At 48.0% G+C, this 20,588-nt stretch overlaps 1 protein-coding gene across 1 annotated transcript in view; it reads right to left on the minus strand.

The window, feature by feature from the left end:
- The window catches only part of TRIM28 (tripartite motif containing 28), a 29,109-nt gene that overhangs the window by 1,100 nt on the left and 7,421 nt on the right, over positions 1-20,588 (minus strand). The window contains 16 exon segments of the mRNA XM_056863238.1: positions 356-490; positions 2,039-2,113; positions 4,703-4,823; positions 6,608-6,915; positions 7,847-8,087; positions 8,994-9,036; positions 9,262-9,304; positions 10,099-10,230; positions 10,711-10,823; positions 11,817-11,931; positions 12,401-12,547; positions 14,057-14,171; positions 15,292-15,408; positions 16,544-16,679; positions 18,073-18,205; positions 18,557-18,669. Of these exon segments, the coding sequence (XP_056719216.1) occupies positions 356-490; positions 2,039-2,113; positions 4,703-4,823; positions 6,608-6,915; positions 7,847-8,087; positions 8,994-9,036; positions 9,262-9,304; positions 10,099-10,230; positions 10,711-10,823; positions 11,817-11,931; positions 12,401-12,547; positions 14,057-14,171; positions 15,292-15,408; positions 16,544-16,679; positions 18,073-18,205; positions 18,557-18,669 (2,087 nt within the window).

Below are 20,588 nucleotides of genomic sequence, written 5' to 3' on the forward strand. Positions count from 1 at the left end.
CTGCTTCCTACAGATGTGCCACGGGTGATACAATGCCTCTCAGGGGTATTCCAAAGCACCTCCCCCTCCACTAAGGGAAAGCAGAGGAAACCCAGGACTTTTCCTCTGGGGAAGACAAACAAGTGGCCGTCAGAACATACACTGACCAGCGCCATGGTGCTCAAAGGTACCACTTTGGGGATCACCAATTGAGCCTCTTGTGGACCAGCTGTGCTCTGCAGAGATGCCTGTTCAGACATAACCTGGAGGAACATCGGCCCCATCCTATCAAACTGGCACAGATTCTCCCAGGTCCTACAATCCTCCACCAGTGAGCAGGTCAGCTCCGTCACTTCCGAGGATGGAAAAGCCTCACCTCTGTCAGCTTGTTGAACTGCCTGAACATCTTCCAGACGTCGTCAGCGAAATGATCGGGAGAGTTGTAGGGTGGCGAGAGCTTCCCCTGCAGCTTGGCTCTGATCAAGGTCAAGTCAATGGTGTTCTGCCCCTCCTGGGAGATGCGCAAGAAAAGGGACACGGGGCCCCGGGATGAACAAGGGAAATGTTACAGCTCGCCTCAAGCAACCACAAGGGAAGAGGACCTGCACTTATGCTCAGAGACCACAAGCCCATGCATCTTGCCAGCTTCATAACTTTGGAGAGGAGCTCAAGAATGCTCATGGCAAAAAGGGAGGGCTGGGAATGAAGTTTGGAGATTTCTTGCCTTGCACCAAATAACAGCGCAGGGTGATTTAGGCTTGCTATAGACAGGACTCTCCCCTCCCCGCACGCATCCGCCTTTCCTCCTGCTCTCTTCAAGCCTGGAGCAGACAAGGGCCTTAACTGGCCACCATTACTCTGGATCTAGGGCTTTACTAGCAGGGGCCAGAGCATCCTCCCTGCCCCCAGGCAACTCCCTCAGGTCAGGGAGTGCCTGGATGTATGGCCAAATCTGAGGCATGAAGAACCCAGGCACAGCAAACAAGACGTTAGTTTATGAAGCAATATTGCAGCAAGTAAAATGGGGCAGAATTCATACAGGGCAAAACTCACGAAGGAAGAAGCCAGCCAGAAAACAAAGCTTCCTGATTTGGTTCCTACTGTTTCACTACCTGCTCCCAGAAGGCCAGATTCACCATACCATGGGGGATAGATCAATTCCCTCCAAAAGCAGCCTCATTGCTACTCAACTTCAGAAAGAGGAGTTGGTTTTTATATGCCGACTTTCTCTACCTTTGAAGGAGAATCAAACCGGCTTACAATCTCCTACCTTTCCTCTCCTCACAAGACACCTTGTGAGGCAAGTGGGTATGGTTGCCAACCTCCAGGTAGTGGCTGGAGATCTCCTGCTATTACAGCTAATCTCCAGGCAGCAGGGATCAGTTCACCTGGAGAAAATAGCTGCTTTGGAAGGGGGACTCTTTGGCATTACACCCCATTGAAGTCCCTCCCCTCCCCAAACCCTGCCTTTCCCAGGCTCCACCCCCAAACTCTACAGGTATTTCCCAACCCGGAGCTGGCAAGCCTATAGAGGTGGGGCAGAGTGTTCAGAGAGCTGTGACTAGCTCAAGGTCACCCAGCTGGCATCATGGGGAGGAGTGGGGAAACCAACCCAGTTCCACCAGATTAATTAAGAGTCTGCCGCTCGGAACTACTGCACCACTACTTCCTCCTTCCCTGAGCAGGGCCTTCTACGATCTGTTAGAGCTCTGCCTCCTTGGCAGCAACTGGTGCCTCTCTTCCCTCCATTTCCCCTCAGTGCAATTCTAAAAGCTTGGAAAGTGCCTGGGAAATACAAGCCTATTGCAGAATTTACACAAAGGCCTCAAAACTTTGTGGAACAGGGGCTTTCTTGAGGCCTACAGGCCATTCACTCTTCAGCCTTCGGCCTAGGAGCACGACACCCCTGGATGCTGGACCCCCGAACTAGAGCCAGCCTCTGACACTTGGGAGCAGCAGGAAAAGCACAGCGCCCACCAGAAAGGTGTCAATATCTGTAACTAAGGTGGCGTTTCTTTGGGCCTATACATGCCCATACCACCTTGTAACACAGACTCACCGTGGCGTTGGAGAGCCGGTGAAGAGGCCTGCAGGGCTCATAACACAGCAGCTCCAGGAGGACCCGTTCACATCTCTGTTGGGAGACAATAAGAGGTGTGAGGGATCTGGCCTCCCCACTGAAGGGGGCAACTTCATCCTGACAAGCGTTCCTAAAATCAAACTTAGCTTTCTGTTGCTAGCATAACGGTTCAAGAAAGCGTTTTAATATTTACTCTTTGTTCATCTAAGGATACTCTGGTCACATGGATGAATCAATGAAGTCCCATTTGGACACCCCCTGCCATGTTTGGGGACAGTTGACTTGCCTTACAATGGAGCTAGTCTTCCAAACGGAAGGACTTGCCTTCCCCTGTGCTGCAGGGCTGGGTAGGATGCTTCCAGCCCGCGCCTTTTAGAAGCGGAAAGACACAGCCACCAGCAAACTTAGGCGGCTGCTGTTGAGGCTGGCAGCGCATTGTTGATGCAGGAGGCTTGGTGTGCTGCTGAAGGCCAGGGAGTAATGCCTGCAAGTAATGTTTGTGTTTTGATGTGTGTTGTCACACTGGCTCGAAAACTTTCCGTTTTCGGATAAGGCAGGGGTGGGGAATGTCAGCCCCGGGGGCCATTGAAGGCCCGCAAAATCATTTGGTCTGGCCTTTCATGGGTCCTGGCAGATCTCTAGCTCAGAAGGATCTAAGGCTGGCGACCCGCCCCCTTCCCGCGGACAGGAATAGCCTCTATTCAAGGCGGATGTTTGTTTTGCAGAGAAAAGGAACCTTTTTTCCACCTTGCAAGAGTCATTAGCTATGGAGCTGCTAGGACTGCCCAAGAAACTGTGTTAACCCTTTCCCACCCGGGCCATGGAGAAGCATATTCCCTCTGTCCTACAAGAGGGCTGGGGGCGGAAGTGGCGACAATGGAGGGGTTAAAGGGGGCAGGGCCAGAATGCGCATGGGGGGGGGGAGTTCTTAGCCAGTGTGTCCTCATTTTTATCCCTGCAGGTGGAGGTAGCAGGAGCCGGCTGTAGAATCAGGCCCCGACGGTGCAGAGCAACTCTGGCATGCTGCTGGACTGCTATGCCCGGCTGGTGCAACAGACCATCCTGTGCCACCAGATGGGCAACCGGTTGGATGCCTGCCTGCTTGCCGCATGGGGGAGTCATCTGGGGCAGCTGCCTGCTTGGAGCTTGGTCGGCTAATTTTTAAGTTGATAATTTTGTATGGCTCGCAAATGATGTTACAAATATCCAAATAGCCCTTGGCGGAAAAAAGGTTCCCCACCCGTGAGATAAGGGATACACAACCTATATGATAAGCCTTTTTTTTTAGTGTTAAAAGATGCGCTATATATCAGTGAAGGGAAAAGCAGTGTGAATTCCCTTTTCAAGCAGGTATTTCGCTTAAAAGCGGATCTCATTACCGGTTTCAGGTCCACCCCTGTTCAAATCCTCATGGGGCTGTTGTGAGGATAAAACGGAGGGTGACTTCGCATTGACGGTAGCAAGATTCTTGGAAACCTCCCTAGGAGAGCTGCGCCAAGCTCCTCCACACAGTTAAACTCTATCAAACTGATTATATAGCACTTAAGATTTATAGATTTTAACTAGGTTTACTGATATTTTATTGTTCAAAGATTGTATTTTAACATATTGTCGAAGGCTTTCACGGTCAGAGTTCATTGGTTCTTGTAGGTTATCCGGGCTGTGTAACCGTGGTCTTGGAATTTTCTTTCCTGACGTTTCGCCAGCAACTGTGGCAGGCATCTTCAGAGTAGTAACACTGAAGGACAGTGTCTCTCAGTGTCAAGTGTGTAGGAAGATATAGTCAGAAAGGGGTTGGGTTTGAGCTGAGTCATTGTCCTGCAAAAGTAATGTGCTAATCATTGTCCAGTAAGTACAATGGACTTCACACATTAACAGATCACTTCAGGATACAATGGTTCCATATTAACATACCACACCGTCATTAGCACATCTTGATACTTACAGGACAATGATTAGCACATTACTTTTGCAGGACAATGACTCAGCTCAAACCCAACCCCTTTCTGACTATATCTTCCTACACACTTGACACTGACACTGTCCTTCAGTGTTACTACTCTGAAGATGCCTGCCACAGTTGCTGGCGAAACGTCAGGAAAGAAAATTCCAAGACCACGGTTACACAACCCAGATAACCTACAAGAACCAATTGTATTTTAACCATTGAGTAAAGGTCCCCTGTGCAAGCACCGGGTCATTCCTGACACATGGGGTGACGTCACATCCCAACGTTTCCTAGGCAGACTGTTTTACGGGGTGGCTTGCCAGTGCCTTCCCCAGTCATCTTCCCTTTACCCCAGCAAGCTGGGTACTCATTTTACCGACCTCGGAAGGATGGAAGGCTGAGTCAACCTCGAGCCAGCTACCTGAAACCGACTTCCGTCGTGATCGAACTCAGGTTGTGAGCAGAGCTTTTGACTGCAGTACTGCAGTTTACCACTCTGCGCCAATAAAGGCTTGAATTAATAAAATGGAGGACAGGAAGATGTCAGCCCCTCTGGATCCCCACTGGGGAGAAAGGCGGGAGGGTGTAAACGACGCAAAGAAAACAGCTGCTCAGCACACCGCATCCACCAGCCCCACCATGCCGTCCTCCCTTCCAACCGCAGCACCGTCCGCCCCGACCCACCACCAACGTACCTGCTGGTCGGCATTCCTGAGAATGCTCTGCTCCCCATCGACGGAGATGGCGGCCAAGGCGGCTCCACCTTCTTCGCTGGCAGCCGCCGGCTGCTCGCACAGCAGGCACTTCCATTCCTGACTGCGGGGGGGGGGGGGGAGCGAGAAAACAGTCAGGTCTTTGATCACTTGTCCCATCCCCTTCCCCTCCCATTATTTTGATAAGTGTTGTCTGCAAATCAGGGGCAAACCCCGCTGCCTATTAGCAGCATCATGCAAGCAAAGAAGCCCCTACGCTCTTGACTGCTAAATTCTGCGCCGCAGCTATTAAAAAACGTCGTACCCTGACAGGGTAAGAGCAACAGAAATACTTTATTACTCAAAATATTAAGGGGGTCACACCAAGTTATATGATGTTTATATAAATTTTATTTATACACGTAGTATGTAATTTTTAGGCTCAGATTATCTGTAGTTGAGGTAGTAGCTGTTGTGGTGGTTTTCTTATTATCTATTGTGGCTGTTTGTTTTTGCTGGTCAGTGACCCTATTTTTTATTTGTTATTGTTGGTATTACTGCATCATGCAAGCATATTACCCAGAAGCCTTCAGACACTGACACAGCAGTGAAATTTCAGTGCTGATTAGTCTGACTTATTTAACCTGGTGAGCTGCTAACTACGTTTCCTTTACAATGTTGGAGCACAGTAAAAGATCAGAGCCTGTTTGAAAAGCTGCCACCTATAAATTTAACTGCAAGTTGGGTGTACAAGTGTAGCGTGAGGCTCTACCTTATAGAAGTTGTCTTCCCTCTCAACCACTGCAAAAGTTAAGAACGTAGGAGCGTAAGAAAAGCCATGCTGTACCAGACCAAGGCCCACCAGGTCCAGCAGTCTGTTCACACAGTGGCCAAACAGGTGCCTCTAGGAAGCCCACAAACAAGATTGCAGCATTATCCTGCCTGTGTTTCACAGCATCTCACAGAAGAGGCATGCTCCTCTGATACTGGAGAGAATAGATACTGTAGAAGTCAGCTAAGCAAGAGCTGTGGGAGTGTTTTCTGTAAATTCTTCATCACTGTCTTGCACAGAATCAGACTCTAGATTGCAAATTCAAAAAAAAAAATACACACACTGGGGCCAGGGACAGACAGGGGAAGCAGTTACTACAAACCCAGGGGAAGCTCAGGATTTCAATAAGATCCCATTTGTAAGTGGTTGACGTGGTAAGATGTGAGATTTTCCATCCACAGAAGTGAGCTTTATTCAGGCAAGTGTTAAAAGCCACAATTTCATGAGCGGTCGCGGTTTCAGTTAGTTAGATTTTAGAGGACTTCAAACATTTTATGTTTCTTTTTATAAATTTCTTCTTTCTTCCTCTTTGAGTTCTAATTTGAGACTAAAATGTAAATATAAATGTTGTAGCAGATTGTCATACAAATTTAGTTTTTAGTGTACTCCTTATGATGGCCTTTGGTTCTATGCAATAAACGTGAAATTTGAATTTGAACAGGGAGCGGAATTTGAAAAAACCCCAGAGCACATAAGCGACGAGTGTACAGGCACACACGGCTTGAAAAAATCTTGCAAGATTATGGCCAACGTAACTGGGTCGCCTGGAAAACCCATGAATGAGGTATAAAGGAAAAAGCGGTAATGTGGGGGAGAGAATGGATTTGAATCTAGGTCTCTCATTTGAATCTTCAGTCTCCAGAATCCTAGCCCAACCATACTTGTCTTAAGCAGAATTGCAAAGACAAGAAAACCAGGCACTCTCAAGGAGAATGCTGAAGTCTTCAAGTTGTTTTTGCCACCACCACCACCCCCTTCCTCAGTCACATCTTGAGTCCACACCTCCACAACCACATATCCTTCCTTTCATCTCCAGGGGAAAGGTAGGGGGCAAGCTGGGAAGGGGGAGCTCGCACCTGGGGATGTCCTGAAGGGAAGGCAGGTGACAATCCAGGTGGTAGCACTTCTTGCACCCGTCACACATGACGACGGCGCCAGCTTTCAGGCATACCCGGCAGCAAGCCGCTTCGTCCCCATTGGCTGTGCCATCGTGGCTCAGAACGGACTGCATTTCCGTGGCGGAGCTGCTGCTGCCGCTGGGAGAGATGAGACGGGGGGCCGAAGAGCCTTCTGCCAAGGGCACGTCCTGAGGCAGGACGACGGGCTTGGTGTCCTTCCCTTCGGTGGTCACAGGGTGTTCGATGGCTGCCTCCATCTGCTCCTCCTGCGAGCAAGCACAAGTTTTAAAAAGGGGTTGGGGCAAGGAAGTGCATGGAGGCCTCTGACAGCCCCCAACAGGAAAATTCCCAGGGGCCTTGCTGGCATCTTCATAGAATCATGGAGTTGGAAGGGACCACCAGGGTCATCTAGTCCAACCCCTATACAATGCAGGAAATTCACAACTACCACCCTCCCACACCCCCTGTGACCCCCTACTCCATGCCCAGAAGATGGCCAAGATGCCATCCCTCTCATGATCTACTGAAGGTCATAGAATCAGCAGTGCTGACAGATGGCCATCTAGCCTCTGCTTTAAAACCTCCAGGGAAGGAGAGCTTACCACCTCTCGAGGAAGCCTGTTCCACTGAGGAACAGCTCTAACTGTTAGCCTATTCCACTGAGGAACCGCTCTAACTCTAAAGAGTGGGTGGCTAGCCCAAGGTCACCCAGCAAGTTTCCATGGCGGAGTCAGGATTTGGACCTGGGTTTCTCAGGTCCACACCTTAAGCACTACACTACACTGGCTCTCTTGGGATTAATACATCATGTAATAAATTATAATACATCATGTAATAAACTATAGGAGCCCCGTGGCGCAAAGTGGTAAGCTGCAGTACAGCAGTCCAAGCTCTGCTCACGACCTGAGTTCAATCCCGACGGAAGCTGATTTCAGGTAGCCGGGTCAAGGTTGACTCAGCCTTCCATCTTTCGGTAAAACGAGTACCCAACTTGCTGGGGGTAAAGGGAAGAATACTGGGGAAGGCACTGGCAAACCACCCCGTAAACAAAGTCTGCCTAGTAAATGTCGAGATGTGTCAGGAACGACCCGATGCTTGTACAGGGGACCTTTACCTTTAATAAACTACAGGGCCTCCTGCACCAAAGAGATAATGCATAACACTGTCCTCTCAATCTCAAAGAGGAAGGAGGCTTACCTTCACTGCAGTGGAGGCTGTCGGCAGTCCTGCTTGTTGGGCAGCGGCGGCTGCAGCGGCGGCTGCAGCTTGCTGGGCCCCACGTTCAATGACAATGAGATTGTAGTCTTCGGTCGAAGTGCCTGGAAAGACTTTGAAGACAGGTGGCTGGCTGTCTGATGTCAAGTCCACATCCAATCGCTCCAAACTCACGCGGGGCACTTTGCGCATGACGCCCGATTCTCCATCTTGGCCACGGGGTCTGAGACAGAGAGCATTAGAAGTACAAACAGAGCCCCAACGACCAGCAGGTTAAACCTGCACAATTTCTGGTTCTTCAATGTTTGAAGAAGCCCTGCTTTGGTCCCCATGAATCTTCCCCTCAAATATGGTTTCTTTTACACTTGCCTGATGTCTGTTTTATGCTTAAACATGTAAGCTGTCTGGTTTCAGGAGTCTTTACTACAGTACCTTCATGGACTATTCTATTTATTTCCCTGTGTATGGAAGAGGCCAATGCTCATGGTCCCAAGTTTACTCTCTGACATCTCTTGTTAAAAGGGACATGAAATAGGTGGTGTGAAAGACCACTTAAAGGCCAATCGTCATTCAGTATACGGCAAATTATTGTGAATGTTAACATCTTCTACAGAAATCGGTGGGATCCAACTACTCTACGCTAATAAAGTTTGCAAACATCTTCCCTCCTACCAACGTCTGCACGACTTTTAAAAAGTCAACCCATGTTTTTCAATTGTATCCATTACAAGTAAACCCGGAACAATTCAAAACACGCTGCTTTTGTTTTGAGCCACGGCATGTGAAAATGGCAGGGATGGGAAGGATACAGACAGAGGAAAAAATTGCTGTCACTCAAAAGGAGCGATGTCTTGGGAGGCATGGATTGGATGGGCACAAGCCCCACAACCTAGAGGACTCAGATATACTGTGTCTGCATTGCCATCTACACACACCTGTAAGAGCTAAAAATCACATTTGTTTGTGCTTAGTGTTAGGACAGTCCACTAACCTCCGGATACCAAACACACATATGATATCCCTAAAAAAGATGGTTGGAAAATTAAGGGCTACAGGGCTACTCAGAACTGCCCCAAAAGCCTCAAAGCAGATGCTGAAGTCTAGCAACAGGAAAAAATAGAAGCCATACCTTTTCATTCCGGACACATTTGCTTCACCAGAATACGATCCTTCTGTGTAGGGGGGAGGGAGGATATAAGAACGTTAAATAAAAGAACACTTGCCCCACAACTTAGGCCTCTGTCAACTCTGTTCAGTCCAAAGGAAGCATTCTACAAGGCCATAATATTTTTGACATTTAGAGCTCGATAGATGTGTGAGAAGGTCCATGATTAACCCACCACCTTCGTCCCATCACCATTAACAAAAGGGCTCCCCAATTAACAGCCTTCCCTAACCCCCCTTATTTTACTCACCAAAGCCGTCACTGATGTCCATTGGCTGTAAAAGAACAAAGCAAGGTCAAAAAAGGTATATGCATCCCCCTCTCAAACTAGGCAAAATTAGGTCATCCACAAATAGGGCAGAGGTCCACAAACTCAGGGGACTCCCTAGGTATACAGTACGGTTTTGTAAGCTAACCCTAAGAACAGCGAAGGCCTAAAGCTTTGCCCAATAAGGACTGAGCAAGGGTGTCAAACTCAATTGTTATGAGGACCGGATAGGACATAAATGTCACTTGGTCGGGCCGGGCCATGCCTCACCAGCCCAGATAGGGAGAAGATTCTGCAGCCCAAGCACTGGTTCTTCCCTGGACGTGGCACACCTGAGGACTCCCAATAATAAACATACCCAGAAGTACTCTGCACAAATGTTTATTTTATTGCACTAGAAGTCTGTGCGTTGTTCTCATTTGGATTACTGGCAATTCCTCAGCTCTATTATTTCCCTTTTTGTAAAGCAAGCTCACAGAAGCCCATTAAAATGTCCCCTTTCATATACTGATTATTCTAGCACCTGCCGTTCCAGTGTATCTTTCGTTTCCAATGGTTTTATTTTCTTCCTCTGAAAAGCCATATTTGGTCCTGAACCAAGCCACGTTTGGGTCTGGGGCCACAGGCTGAAGATCCCCCAATTTAAGCGGAAAACAGGAACAAGACAATCTGGACACCAAATTCCCTTCCCCCCCCCCAGGACAAAACGGCCACCCTCTCACTGCGTAACCGCTATACCCAGGCGATAATGCCACGGGTCGCCATCTAGGCAGACTTCCCTCGTCCTGGAGGAAAGCTCACCTGCCCTGCAGAAGAGGCGCCGGCATCATTAATGTAGCAGTCAGGGATAGCCTGGCTGTTGGAAGGCAGCACAGGCTGAAGCAGGGCTCCCTTGTTCATCACGCCCGTCTGCAGAGACATTTGCTGGACCCCCTTCGAGGAAAGAAGAGGAAAGTCCTGTAACTGGAAGGACTGAGCATCTCAAGAAGAGTTAGTTTTCTATATGCCGACTTTCTCCGCCACTTAAGGGAGACTCAAACCGGCTTACCATCACCTTCCCTTCCCCACAATAGACATCCTGTGAGGTGGGTGAGGCTGAGAGGGCGTGACTAGCCCAAGGTCACCCAGCTGGTTTTGTGTGTAGGAGCGAGGAAACAAATCCAGTTCACCAGATTAGCCTCCACCGTCCCTGCAGAGGAGTGGGGAATCAAACCCGGTTCTCCAGATCAGACTCCACCGCTCCAAACCACCACACCACCAGCTCCTCTGTGGAGACTCCACAAGCTGTGCAGAGGCATCTCCCCTTGCGCAAGGAGCACCTGCGATGGGATTTGGCTGCCATGCCAGCTAACACATGGCTCACAACCACGAAGGGCTTTACAGGGGGAGACTGGTAGCCCGAGCAGCCAGTACCTGAGCAGGTGGGGCACCGGGCGGTCTGACTGGTCCTCCTCCAGGCGCAGCGCCGGAGGTGGCATTAGCGTTGAGCACCACTGGCACGCCGCTCCGTTCCGAGATTATCTGACCTGGGTTGGAGGAGAATGATCTGGTTATGATCTGTGCATCAAAACACAATTACAGTCCAGCTACTAGAAGAAGAGTTGGTTTTTATATGCCGACTTTCTCTAGCACTCAAGGGAGAATCAAACCGGCTTACAATCACCTTCCCTTCCCGTCCCCACAACAGACACCCTGTAAGGTAGGTGGGGCTGAGAGAGCTCTAAGAGAGCTGTGACCAGCCCAAGGTCACCCAGCAGGCTTTGTGTGGAGGAGTGGGGAAACCAATCCAGTTCACCAGTTTAGACTCCGCCCCCCCCTGCTCCTATCCACCACTCTTAACCACTACACCACACTGGCTCCGTCGAGGTGGTATAGCAGCGGGTGGGATGGCACTGTGCCCATTCCCAAATCAAACGTTCCTTCCATTCCTCTCCCCAAGTGGGCAGGAACCATAGAATCATAGAGTTGGAAGGGACCACCAGGGTCATCTAGTGCAACCCCCTGCACAATGCAGGAAATTAACAACTACCTCCCCCCACATCCTCAGTGACCCCAACCCTCCCCCCACCATGCAGGATCCCACAATCAAAGCACTCCCGACAGATGGCCATCCAGCCTCTGCTTAAAGACCTCCACCACCCTTCGAGGCAGCACATTCCACCTTCGAACAGCCCTCACCGTCAGAAAGTTCTTCCTAATGCTTAGGTGGAATCGCTTTTCTATTAGTTTAAATCCATTACTCCGTGTCCTAGTCTCTGGAGCAACAGAGAACAAGCTAGTTCCCTCATCATAATGACATCCCTTCAAATATTTAAACATGGTATCATGTCTCCCCTCAACCTTCTCCAAACTAAACAAACCCAACTCCCTAAGTCTCTCCTCATAGGGCATGGATTCCAGACCTCTGACCATTCTGGTCGCCCTCCTCTGGACACCCTCCAACTTGTCAACATCCTTCTTAAATTGTGGAGCCCAAAACTGGACACAGTATTCCAGTATTCCCCTTCATCATCGCTCACCAAACGTCTCTGCGCTTTTGGTCCAGGCATTTAAGTCCCACTGGAATTTCATGTCCCCGTGGGGTTCCACAGGGTCAACGATCATTTTCAGAGCCCTATGCAGCTGGAAGTAGATCTACAAGCAGGAAAAAAGAAGACCGTTTCATCACACCCGGAAGTATCGCTTATAAAAAAACCTCTGGCGTTTCCACCATCGCGGAAATTTGTGGCTGGCCAACTCCAATCCTTTAAGGAGGTTTGGGATGGACCCAGCTGACTGCCGGACTTGAGTTATTGCTGGGTTTTCACTGCTCCACCTCATGCGGGTGTGGCCCTAACCCCCCAGGGATCAAAACCAAGCTAATGCCGCCCAACCTGCCCAAAAAGGAACCCTAAACCCAGGTGGTGTCAACCATGTCAAGGTGCTGCCCTCAATATCTGATTCAATACCCAAGCCTGGGAAAAAGTCAGAGTGACTACCTTTTAAAAAAAAATTAAAAACCCTAAAATGCAAAGCGTGGATTTAAAAAAACACCCTAAAATGGAAAGCGTGAATTAAAAAAAACCCTAGAATGGAAAGCTTGAAGAAAACCAGCCCATCTTACCAACTTTTTGGAGAGCAGCAGGGCAGTGTTGTTGTCACTCTCTAGGGCCCAGTTAGCAAAGCGCAGGATGTGCTCCTGGTGGCGCTGGAGCTTAGTCATGGTCCAGTGCTGTCTCTCCAGCTTCTCCTGCTGCCCTTCAGTAATTTTCTAATGTTGGGAGGGAGAAAAGAGAAAACTCACGATGTTCCCTGTTTGTACATCAGCCTCCTAACATGCCACACAATGCTGTTTTTCAGCTCATGCCCGTTATTAGAGCCAGCACTGCCACAAACAGAGATGCGGACTATCCATCATCTAAGTCTGAAAAAGCCCCATTTATGAAATCTACTCTGCCTAATAATTGCAGAGAACAAACTTTTTTTAAAAAAATTAATTGTATCCTAAGGTTTAAAGAAGTTTTAACATTATCCAATATTTCTTCCCATATCGTGTTTTCTGAATTTGGGTAGCGAGTTGTATGTTTCAATTCCGACCCACAGTTTTTAGATTTATGATGAGGGTTCAAATAAGCATGTAAAGATTTCTGTGCTTTTGGAAATTATTCTACAGATGTCAAGAAAGACAACGGGGCTGGTACATCTGAAGCCTGAGTGCATCCAGGCCAAATCTGGCCGCTGACAAAGTCAACGCGTGAACTGTAGATACTGGCATTCCAATTGACTCAAAGATTAAAAAGCTGATTTGTCAATGATGCACTGGGGATTGCACCCCAATTTAAGAAAGATGTAGACAAGCTGGAGCGTGTCCAAAGGACGGCAACAAACTGAAGTTGGAGTAAAAAAAACCCTTCCCCATGAGGTTTGCCCAGAAAACATTGCTAACAGGAAGCATTTTTAGGTGTTGTTGAAAGATATGGCTCTTCCTAATAACCTAGTTCACCTCAAAAATGTATGTCCACGGGATTCAAAAATAGCTCAAATTCAAACCAAGCCTGCAAATGGCTACAAATGAGATTGTTTTCTGCTTCATCTGAAAGTATGTTTTCATGCCCTAGGTATTGGGTTTCCCAATGTTTTCTGCCACCACAAGTAGTGCTTTTCATGAAACCTGTTCTAGCCCAAGAGACATTAGAATTATACTTGGGCTCTAAGCAGAAGGAGGAGGGTTGGTATTTATGTGTGGACTTTCTCTACCTTTTTAAGGAGAATCAAACCTGCTTACAATCTCCTTCCCTTCCTCTCCCCACAACGGACACCTTGTGAGGTAGGTGGGGCTAAGAGTTTGGAGAGAACTGTGACTAGGCCAAGGTCACCCAGCAGGCTTCATGTGGAGTGGGGAAACCAAGCCAGTTCACCAGATTAGCGTTCGCCACTTATGTGGAGGAGTGGGGAAATCAAACCCGGTTCTCCAGATCAGAGTCCGCCACTCCTAATCACTACACCACGCTGGCAACTGCAGATACATGGGTGTTTCCTACTGCTTCCAGCTTGGAAGGCAAGTCTTAATGGAGGAGGCTTACTTTCCCCCCAACCCCCCAGGATGGTGCTACTGCAGTCATCTTGTTTGTGGCTTCCTAGAGGCACCTGGTTGGCCACTGTATGAACAGACTGCTGGACTTGATGGGCCTTAGTCTGATCTAGCAGGACCTTTCTTATGAGCCCTTCCCCAGAAAACCCTGGGCCACATAGGTACAGGAGCCCAAGCCACCTGCCTCACCTGTGCATCGCTGACCAGGACCTTGCCCCTCTTATTGAGCTCCTTCATGATCTGCAGAATAGCCATCTTCACGTCTACCTGTACTCTCTTCTGCACGTCAGCCACCTGCCGGATCCTGTTGGGGGGGAAGATGACCCAAAAGTTTTAGTGCAGCCTTTTTCTCTAAAGCAGTTTTCATAAAGACCTGCCACTCAAAGGTGCAACAACATGACACCGGGGGTCCCCAAACAGGAGGGGAAAGCCCCCTTTTCATGAAGTGAGCCCAATCACTACAAAAGGGGGCGGTGCTCTCTCTTCAGATGGTTTAAGTATCACTTAGCTGGGTCACAGAGTAGAGATGACAGACCTTTCCCCACAACCTGAAGTCAAAACAAAAATGTTTGTGTTTTTCTACCAAAGGAGCTCAGGACCAGCTGACACAGCCCCTTAGTCAGCCTGTGAAGGTCAGGGAGCACAAACCCCCTGCTACTACCCTAGAGGCAGTACTGCAATTTAAACTGTGCTAGCCTGCTAAAATTCTTAACTATATGTAAAATGGTTACACAGATGCATGAACACATGAAGCTGCCTTACACTGAATCAGACTCTTGGTCCATCAGAGTCAGTATTGCCTGCTCAGACCGGCAGCGGCTCTCCAGGGTCTCAGGTAGGGGTCTTCCACATCACCTACTTGCCTAGTCCCTTTGAACTGGAGATGCCGGGGATTGAACCTGGGACCTTCTGCATGCCAAACAGACACTGAGCCACAGCGTCTCCCTACAAGATCACTTGTACTGCACGTGTATCAAGGCCAGTCCAGAGCGGATGTAGCTTTGGTAGGCTTTATCCCTGGTTAATTGTTGCTTTTTACATTCGTATTTCCTAGGCCTTTGTTCCCCTAACAGCGGATTAACTTGAGGATTTGTATATAACTTTTTTTGTTGGTAGCAATACTATTACTTTCCGAAGGCACTCTTACTCTACATTTCTGTATTCTAGCCTCCCTGGATTTGTGTTCTAGCCTCCTTGGTTTTGTGTATCTGTTAATATATAATAAACTTCTTTTAAAAAGAACCCCTGAGCACCAAGCACCAAGCAAGAGTTTCCATCAGATTCTTTTCCTGCAAACCTCCAAAATCACAAGCCAGATCAGAACGCAAAGGTATTATCCACAGCCCTTCCCGGTGACCTGGTGCTTCGTAGCACCATTCTTCAACCTTCTCCCCGATAAGGCCTTCAGTGACTGGGCTACTTACGAGGAACGCACGTCCTTGGTTGACTTCTGGAGATTGGCATGCTTATCGCCGAGGCGCTTGACCAAGGAGGCCAGCATCTTGCGCTGGTTCTTGACCGCATCCTCCAAGAACTGGTACCTGCGGGAAGAGAGGCTGTCCTCAAGTACCTGGCAATAGCGCTTTAACAGTTGTCCCACATAAAACCAGTGCCCCTCTAGAAAGTATGCTATTATTCCTCCAGGCATACAGCATGTTATCTGGACATGGGGGAGGAGGGAGTCAGGCGTACAGCTGCTTACTCATATCATAACCTTCACGTTGCCAGTTCCAGAATACTGAGGCATCACCAACGTTTACTTTAAATGAACACACACAGGGGCAGCTTCCTTTCCCTTGCCATAAGCCCAACAGGATTGGGATACGGGAGGAGGAGAGGGGGAGACTGAGAAACAAGCCCAGGATGCCTGTTCAAGTTTGGCATAGCCAATCCTGTTCATCATTTTGTCTTGAAGGGTAAACTCCAGTGATTACAAGAGAACTTACAAGCAAGCGCGCACAAGACTACACCTTAAGAAAAAGATATAGTAAAACTTGAGCGAAAATATGTTAATATAAATAAGACTGAAGCAGAAATACTATAGACAGATATTATAATTTTAAATATAGAATCTAGAAGGTGGCTAAAACAGTAGGACGAGAAGGTAACCTCTTCTAAGAAATAGTCAAAATAGAATACATTATAGTGCAAACAGAATAGAATGATTATACAAATTGTCATGATGACTATGGATCGTGATTGTAAGAATTTTTAAACGCTAACCCTGGAAGAAGTCCAATCTGTATGTGAATGGGAATGTATACAGTGTATGCTGTTTGTATGTTAAGTGTTAAAATTTTAATAAAAATGTATTTTAAAAAAGGACTACACCTTAAGAAGATGAACAGCATAGGGAAATTGACTCTGGGGTTGACCACACAAAACAGCAGGTGGCATTTATGCATGGAAACATTTTTAACCGGCCTTTCTTTCTCGCTCAAGGAAGTACCATTCCACAAGCTCCCATCTACCCCATTTGTAACCCCCCCCTTTCCCCATGGAGGGCGCGCTCCCCAACCCTTTTTATCTTACCCACCCAGCAGGGTGGCTTAGGCTGAGATAGAGCGAGTGGCCCAATGTATTCCAGTAAACTTCAGGGCTGAGAGGGGATCTGAACACAGGTCTCCCCAGACATGGTCTGATATTTCAACCATGGTGGCCAACAGGAATGCTTACTGATGATCCTTGTGCGCGTTCAGCTGGCAGTCCCGGCAGGTCAGGGTGTCACACGTGTCACAGAACAGCACCAGTGGCTCGTGTTTGTGGACAGAGCAGTAGACAGTCTTCTCTCTCTCCTGGGTCTTGGGGGAGCCTAGGGAGATCAAGCATCAACCTATTGGTAGACTGCGAGGGTCTGCCATTGAAGGTTTACCAGAATGCTTTCTTGCATGCGGCCAGAGACTATTGGCAAAAACGCATGGTTGCTTTAGCCTCCTTTATTCCCTGTATCAGCCAGGATTCAGCCAGGATCAAACGCATGTTTGGCGAAACACATGCGTTCAATCCGGGCTGAATCCTGGCTGAAACAGGGAATAAAGGAGGCTAAAGCGACCGTGCATTTTCGCCCTATGAGAACTTAAAGCCTTTCTCTGCCACTCAAGGCTCTGTGTCCTCCTTCAGAGGTACAGAGCTTTAACTGGACTTGGAAGATGCAGAAGGGAAACCGTTTTAGAATGCAGGACATCAGTTTCTAAGGGAGGGACACGGCTCTGGGACAGAGTAGATTTAGCAAGTTTTTATACTGCCTCTTCAGAGAAACTGCCCCCCAAGGCCGCTTACAAAATAAAAAATGAAAACACATTAAAAATTACATTCCCAGCATTGAAAATTCAGCCACAGCATAATGACAGAGACCACTGCACAGCTTAAAGTGCAAACTAAATGCACACTAAAATGGTGTCAAAAGTCCTGTTCATTAAAAGCCTGGGTGATCATGTACCAAAGATTGTAATCCTTGCCGAAAGTATCTTTTAGAATCTCTTTTAATACCATCTGACTGAAATGTGCTCAAGCATTCTGACATGTTACATTAATCACCTCTCCTCTTTTCACCATGTCTATCGGATTCATTCAGGTCTAATTTCTGACTCGGTTGAAGTTTTTAAATTCTACTACCAAAAAATACCAATAATTTTGAGAAGGGAGCCTTGACTACTTACCGTGAGGGCTCCTTCTCTTCCGAGGCGAAGGGCATCTTGGAGCTGTGGGTTACCAATAATTTTGAGAAGGGATCTTTCCCCAATGAGCTCAAGGAAATTACATCAGCCAGTGGCTTAAAAGCCATTGTTCATAAGCAAAAATTAGCCCACTGAGATGGGCAAAAGAACAGAACCCAGTGGAACCCCAATAGGCCTGACCGTCTCAATTTGTTTCATTATGGGTAGTACCTTCCTCTGAAGAAAGGCACTAGAGGAAGCGGCTACCCTTAAGTGAACACAGACTCCAACCCAATGAAGCTCAACTTTTTATCTCAGCCATGAAAACAGATCCCCAAGGTTTTATATACCCCGCATTTGTGCACGCCTTGGCCACTGGGGTTAGTGGCTTTGGTGCCTCCACCCAACCTCAGACCTGCAAGCAGGCATGGCTGTCCGCAAACCCCCTTGGAGGAAGCTTACCTCCTACCACATTTCAGTGCCCATGAGCGGGGGGGGGAGGGACGGGGGGGACAGCCCATGTGGACCTTTCTGTGTGCAGCTGCCTACCTGTGGACCGGACAGTGTGGTCCTTGGTGTACTTCACTCTCTGGTGAGCTTCCACGCACGTCTCACACAGGGGCTCCGAGCATTCCACGCAGTAGCTGGTGGCAGGGGCGTTGTCTTCACAACTGGTGCAACACTGTTTTGGACAAGTGAAGGGGTTGAGCTAACCAAGGAGAACACAAGACAGGCCCCTTCCGTGTCAGACTTCATGCCCTCGCTGACATTCCGCCAATCCCAAGAGGATGTGTGTGTGAGTGCTATTCAAGTCACAGGTGACTTATAGCGACTCCATAGGGTTTACAAGGCAAGAGAGGTTGGGAGGTGGTTTGCCATTGCCTGCCTCCGCATCACACCCCAGGTAGTCCTTAGGTCTCCCATTCAAATTCTAACCCGGGCCAACCCTGCTTCGCTTCTGAGATCTGACGAGATCGTTTGCATTATGCAAAAACACATTAACATGAGGAGCTCCTGAGGGAAGACTGCATACCTGGTTAGCATCTCTGGCATCCCCAAGAGGCTCTGGCCCACCGTCCCTCAGGAAGTAATTCTCCACTACGTCCTTCAGATAACATTGGTGCTTGCACACAGGACAGTCAACCACTGTAAAAAGATGAATCAAACAGACAATCAGGCAAGAGATGCAAGAGCCTGCACATTTTTAAAAAATTCTCCTTTCCAGCAATGTGGACAAACTGGCTTTATCCTCTATTGGCTGTTTCCATCGTTACAGCAAGCTAGAAAACAATTTCCTTCAGTCACCAATGGTAATCTTTCCTCTTTGTACCAGTAAATATTATTTCATGCCAACAGAGCCCTCTCTCCCCACACAGAATGAATCTATGCCATTTCTCTCTTTTCGTAGAAATCAACCCCTTTCTTTTCAGTTTAAATCACAACTGTTTTTGGTTTGGTGTGACCTTATTTCCCAGGCATATTACGCAAACCTCTGAAGGCTGAAAAATAAACATCTGGCTCCTAAATGTTTAGGGTGGCTCATAAGAAAATTTTGTCACGGCTTGCACTGGCTTACACGCAACATGAAAGGGCATAGATTTCATGGGAAACAGCTTGGATAGGACTCGTTTGCTGCCCCCAGTTAAATGGAGTCTCCAGGTTCACAGGTAGTCTACCTCTGATTAATGGATTCTACACTGAAAAAGAAAAGCAGATCGCTAGCTACCCTAAGCGCCTTGAAGCAAATGTGGGATGTAAGAAACAGGATTAGGAAGCTTATTACAGGTACCTGGTTGTTAGAACGCCAGGCTGACCCGAGTCAGACCCAACAAGGCGCTTTGTGTTCTGAACCGGTGGGAGTGACCACAATGGAGGAGGAAAGTGGGAGGGAGACCAAAAACAGGAGATACAGTGCTTGTCTACACTGCAACTATTATCTCAGCAGCAGCAATATTTACAAGACTGTGGCAATGGAATTAGCAAAATCTGAACAGCAGCAGTAGGCATATTCATTTGTGCAACGTATGCAGAAACGCAGATGGTCTACTACAACTGATCCACTGCAATGTACTCTACTATCCCTCCTGGAGTAGACATGAGCCAACATACAATGCTGCTTATTGCCCTCAGGACTCTTCCAAAAGGAGCACATTTGATTTATAATATGTATGCCTGCTTTAACTCCTGACACTCAAGACAGCTGACAATGCAACAGCCAGTTGCAAATGCATCAACATAAACCTAATAATCCACCAACCAGATAAAAACAGAAGAGAAATCACATACAGCTGAATCTGCCCAAACGGTTTACCTTCCACCCAGAACTCTCTGAAATACGCCTTCATGAATGCAGAAAAGTGAAGGCAGCTGTGCCATTCCAAAGGACTGGCGCTACTGTATGAATGAAAAGCCCACCATCTGACCTTTGCCAGATGTGCAAGCCTAACAGGGCACTGCCTGACAGCTGTGTGAAACTCAGCCACTGTCCTATACTCAGAGATGCAGAGTATCCCGGGGCTACCACTGCAACAGGAAATCCAGGGCACTGAGTTTAGAAGAGCTATAAGCAATTAGACAAGACAAAAGGCCATCCACATTTTATCTCTGCAAAACTTAACTGGACTGTATGTTATATTCCACCCTGAGCCTTCACATTATGCCAGCAAGACTGTTAGGCAACTTGTGCATGGGGGGGGGGGGGTTTGCCTTGGATTTGCTGCTCTCTATATGCACATTTCCCCCATCTGAATTCTCAAAACTCTGCATTGGGGCCTTTTTTTGAGTTTTGAGGATTCGGATGGGGAAAATGTGCATCTAGAGAGCGGCAAATCCAAGGCAAAACCTCACATGCATAAATGGCCTTAAATTTCCATTTATAATGCGAAACCTGGGTATTGTCACTATTCTGAAATGAAGGTTGCTTTGCTGCATTTCCTTTGATTCCAAGGACCCCTGCCAAACCGCACTTCTGAACAATGACCCTGAGCCAGGCATGACATCATTCCCCCAGCGAGGCAAAAAAGTTGCTTTGGCACCTTATTTTCTGCTTTTGGACTGGGCTGACC

This window comes from Euleptes europaea, chromosome 18 (genome assembly GCF_029931775.1).
Source record: "Euleptes europaea isolate rEulEur1 chromosome 18, rEulEur1.hap1, whole genome shotgun sequence".
Classification (NCBI taxonomy): Eukaryota; Metazoa; Chordata; class Lepidosauria; order Squamata; family Sphaerodactylidae; genus Euleptes; species Euleptes europaea.